Below are 5043 nucleotides of genomic sequence, written 5' to 3'. Positions count from 1 at the left end.
AATGCCCGTCATGCCGGATCATTCTTGGAGTACATGCAAATGAAGTTTCCTGCTTCACAGGGGGGCATGGCCCCCCTTGGCCTTGTGTTGGCTCCACCATTGCTTATACAATGAATTAATTAACTAAAATTTATCACAATCTATTATTTTATAAAAAGTCGATTGATCAGGTATTATCGCATATTCAGTATGACTTTAGCATAAATATTTAGTATCAACCATAATTTACTAGTGTAAAATGGGTCGATTGTCGAGTAAAATCGACAATGAGTTGCCCCTCTCTAAAACACATGGATAGTAGTAGTTCAATGAGATAAATCAAGCATAACAAATAAAGTGTAAAGTACAAAACTTTCGAGTCTAGACAACTTTGTCCATGTTTCCCGAAATAAATATAAACATAAATGTTAACCAATTGCCGAAGGCTCACTCAGTTTGCCCATATGTGACAAATCTAAAATAAAATTATCATTCTTGCCAACTGCAAACAAATCCAAACCTACAAGATTTTGACAAATAAAACCAAGCAACAAATTTGTCATTTTCTCAAAACAACCTCAACACTTGTTTTTTGATCCCCCAACGAAAGCTGTCTCAACTCTCACATAACCTTCCCACAAAGCCAAACAAATTCCTAGGGTGACAATTTTTTTTTTTTTTACCTCTTTAATTGATCTATATTTTCATTCTACTTTTCCTAGTAAAGTTAAACCTCCACATTGGTACTTAATTACAAATCCACCAAATAAAACATCCCAAAAAAAAACAAAAAAAACAAAAACGAAAAAAACAATCACGAGAGAGCCTTAAAAATTTCTTCAAGAAAACCTAGGAATCGCTTTGCAGATCAACGGCTGCTTCATTTCCAACGACAATTTCAAACATTCCGATAAGTCGACTCCATAGTTATCATTCGAAGCGCTAGTCCATGTAAATTTGTGAAGCAACTGAGCTAGCCAAAGCTGGACGGTGGCAATGCCCATATTCTTACCGGGGCACACCCTCCGCCCCGAGCCAAAGGGGGCCAACCTGAGATCGCCCCCCATGATGGAAACTTCTTCCTCAAGAAACCTTTCGGGCCTGAATATTTCGGGCTCGGGCCATACCTTTTCATCGTGGGCTATGGCCCACATGTTGACCATGGCCGTCGTGCCAGCTGGAACGAAGTGCGGGCCCACTTGAACGTCGTGGACGGCGAGGCGGGCCCACGAGAGTAGTGGGCCCGGTGGGTGCATCCTTAGTGTCTCCTTCACTATGGCTTGGATGTAAGGGAGGCTTTGGAGGTCGGAATCGGAAATTGTTGCGTCGGTTTTTCGAATTACGCGGTCGATTTCTTGTTGAGCCTTGGATTGAATTTCGGGGTGAAGGATCATTCTTGCAAGAATCCATTCTAGGAGAATTGCTACAGTGTCGGTCCCTCTAAAGATCATTTCCTGAGAAAGTAAATATAACAAGATTCCATTTTTAGATCATGTTTTTTCTTGGACGAGAATTTTGTTTTATGCAAGAAAAGAACATAAAATAAAAAATAAATCATGTGAATGTGAGAGAAGCCATTACCAATCACCAGGGTAAAAAAAAAAGAAAACAAAAAGGATAAAACAATTATGCAGATTCTTCATATCTATATATTCATATCCATAAAGACAAAATTAAAATAATAAAGGAGCATATATTTATTCTAGCATGATCTATTATATAAAATCGGTATCGGGTAAAACAAAATACGAAGAAAAAGGTGAAAACGATACTTTTTATTCCATGCAAATTTGTGTATGATCATGTAACCTCAATATTTGTGTGGCTTACCATTTCATGCTAAAGCAAAGAATAAGTCTAGAAAGTAACAAGACTAAGAATTTTGTCTTCGTCGAACCAAATATACACTAATTGTTTAATAGGTCGACAATCGTACACTATTCGACAGATACAAAAGATAACAAATAGTTATTTACGACAATCGTACACTATTTATTTACGGTAGGCAAACAAGGTATGCGCGCATGAATCGCGTTATTAAAATATTTATGTGCTTTTCTATTAATCAATCTATTGGTATGAATTTTATTATGGACTTGAGAGAAGTCTAATAAAGGGATTCAAGAAAAGCAAATTATACTATCACTTTTTTGTTAATACAAAGTGTATAAATAAATAAAAAATGAAAAATTTATATTCTAAACGGACTTAAAAAATTCTAACCGTGCCTCCGTGGTCCAATGCTGGCTCCGCGCCAGGAACAAAGGAAAATAAAGTAAATGCAAGAAAACCAATTTGAATTAGGTAACGCATGCATTCTTCATTCATATATCATGCCCTTATTACTAAAACATAATAACAAAATATAAAGTTGTAATTAAGTACATTTAAAAAATAATTAAAAAGAAATAAAAAGAATTACCCATAGAACAGCAATCATGTCAGAATCAGACAGCCCTTTCTCCTTCTTCTCCAAATCAAGCAACACATCAACAAAATCACAATCGTCGTCTTCTTTGTCACAAATTGGTAGCCCTCTTTTGAGCCTGTGCTCATCTATTATTTTACCAACAAAATTGTTCACTTTAGCGACCAATATTTTACTTCTCCTCCTCACACCCTGCAAATCCAGCCACCCCATAAATGGGAAATGGTCGCTATAATTGAATATTCCCAGCAACTCGTACCCTTCTCTAACCAACCCTTCCAGCACAACCCCGTCGCTATTTTCGTCGCTAAAATCGTAGCATTTCCCGAACACGCTCATCATCACATTGTTCAGCGACCCAAAATGGAGCACGTTTTTCACCTGGAGCAACCCACGGTTGCTTTCCGCCATTTTAGACGCGATTTCCTCGGCCATCTTCAGACCGATCTCTCTCCTGAAATTACCGAAAAGTGCCACCCTCCTCGGACTGAACAAATGGGCGGCGGAAATCCGACGCAGGTTCCTCCAGTAGTCTCCGTACGGCGCGAAACCCATAGCTCTGTGGAAGAGGAGCTCGTACGCCGACTCCTTCACCGGCCGGTCGGCGAAGGCGGAGCTGTTCAGGATTTCTCTAGCGGTTTCCGGGGTGCTCGAGACGACGAAGCGCGTGAACCCGACGGAGAACGCCATCAGCGGCTTGGCTCCGAATTTTTCGGAGAGGTCGGAGAGGATTCTGTGGGTGAGTGAGTGGGTGAAGGTGAGAAGCAAACCCAGAAGAGGAAGGCCCGACGGCCCGGGAATGGCGTTTGCGGGTCGGGCTTGGGCCCTGGAGAGGACCCATGCAAGCCCGCCCGGCGTCAGCCAGAAGGCGAAAGCTGCGACGAAGAGGAGGAAGCACAGCGAGAATTGGAAGGAACACACAGTGGAGGTGTAACCAGACGCTGATGGAACGAAGAGAAAACTCAAGTCCGACATTTTTTTTTCTTTTTTCTTTTTTTTTTGTTTTTTTGTTTTTTTTTTTCCGGCGCAGTGGTGAAGGGGGGAAGGTGTGTTTTTGGTAGATAATAAGCAGTTAGAGAATATATATGAGAGGTTTTCTCTCCGTGTGTGCGTGCTGTGTGTGTGAGAGAGAGAGAGAGAGAGAGAGAGAGAGAGAGAGAGAGAGAGAAAGAGTGGATGAGAGAGAGAGCGGGAGATGGGGAGTGGTGGGAGGAAGCGTTGCGAATGAAGAACCAAGAGTGTGACGGAACGATATATAGGCGTTACCCTTTCTTTCTTTTCTTTTTTTATTAGTGAACAACGTTTTTATTAACTAGACCGATAACAAAGGTTAATATTGTAACATTTATTTTTCGGATGCAATCTCAAAAAAAATAGAGGACTTTGGACCATAATTTAAAATCTTTAATTTATAGTTTGATTCTCATGAAGTATATTTTTGGCAAATTACGGCCACACTCCTAAAGTAAGTTTAAATTACGAAAAAAAAATCATCCATGTTTAGATAACTACAACAATTCCATTAACTGTGCATTGTCTTTTACGTCCATTCTTACTATATCAAACTTATCTACTGAAGGAGAAGTTTTTTCGTAAAACAATACATATATGAGTGATGGTTGTAGTTACCCAAACCAAAGGAATTTTTCGTAATTTGACCTTACTTTAGCGGTGGCCATAGGTTGTCCTATTTTTTGAAGTGAGTATTTGAAAATTCCTACGAAGACCGTACAATAATATAAACGTGAAAGTGTGAGTTGGATAGAGTCGATTAAGAGCGTGTTTTGCTAAGCTTATAAGCTGTTCAAAACATCTTATAAGATGTTTCAAAGCTTATAAGCTCTTAAAAAGTGTTTGATAATATTTTTGTAAGAGATTTTAAAAATTCCAAAAATAAGTTGTTGGACATCTTATAAGCTCTTTTCAAAAAAGTACCTACCCCACTTTTTTTATTTAAGATTTTTTTTATCTATTTACTTCATCTTTCCAAATACTAAATTACCCTTAAATATTTTAGCATATTCCGTCAACATCCTCCTTCATATAATATATAAATATTATTACACTCCTGTGTAATATGTTAAACCTAGGCATTCTTGGACAAGAAATATTTCAACGCCGTTGATTATTTTCAGTACAAGTAGTTCAACCTTTTTGCTTTGTATTGCTTGCACATTTTTCATGAATTTTATTGACAATCATAACCTGTTTTTATTTTTGATTTGAAACTACTGGAATTTGAAATTATTGGGATTCTTGATTTGAAACTACTGTCAAATCATACGGATACTCCTAATAATTAAAATACTGAGATTTTAATTTATATTTTATATGTATGGTTTTTTATTTTTTATTTTAATGAATATATTAAGGAAGAACAACTTCATGGGTTTTTATGTCTTTTCTGATCATTATGACAGTAAACAGATCTTGCAATGCCAAACAGTTTAAGAGCTTATTAAAAATAAGACGTTACAACTTATTAGATCTTAAAACAACTTGTCAGATGTAAGAACTTATCAGTTGTTTAAAATAAGCTTAGTCAAACGGGCTCTAAACTACTCGAAATTTTTCTTAACATGCTTAAAATGTGAGAGTAAATTAGTAACAATACTTCATATAAATGGACTTTGTAT

The 5043-nt window shown here is 37.5% G+C and overlaps 1 protein-coding gene across 1 annotated transcript; it reads right to left on the bottom strand.

Annotated features, from left to right (window-relative positions):
• Positions 1 to 446: 446 nt before the first annotated feature.
• Positions 447 to 3650, bottom strand: LOC105973549 (cytochrome P450 78A5). The gene is made up of 2 exons (XM_012998584.2): positions 2402 to 3650; positions 447 to 1433 (listed from the first exon to the last, which is right to left on the bottom strand). Exons 1-2 carry the CDS (start codon positions 3380 to 3382, stop codon positions 819 to 821), a joined length of 1596 nt encoding a protein of 531 aa, XP_012854038.2. The 5' UTR covers positions 3383 to 3650; the 3' UTR covers positions 447 to 818.
• Positions 3651 to 5043: the final 1393 nt, after the last annotated feature.

This window comes from Erythranthe guttata, chromosome 4 (assembly GCF_056151865.1).
Source record: "Erythranthe guttata isolate IM_541 chromosome 4, IM_541, whole genome shotgun sequence".
Lineage (NCBI taxonomy): Eukaryota > Viridiplantae > Streptophyta > Magnoliopsida > Lamiales > Phrymaceae > Erythranthe > Erythranthe guttata.
The sequence above is the reverse complement of the archived record's forward strand: the minus strand, read 5'-3'. Positions and strand labels throughout refer to the sequence as shown.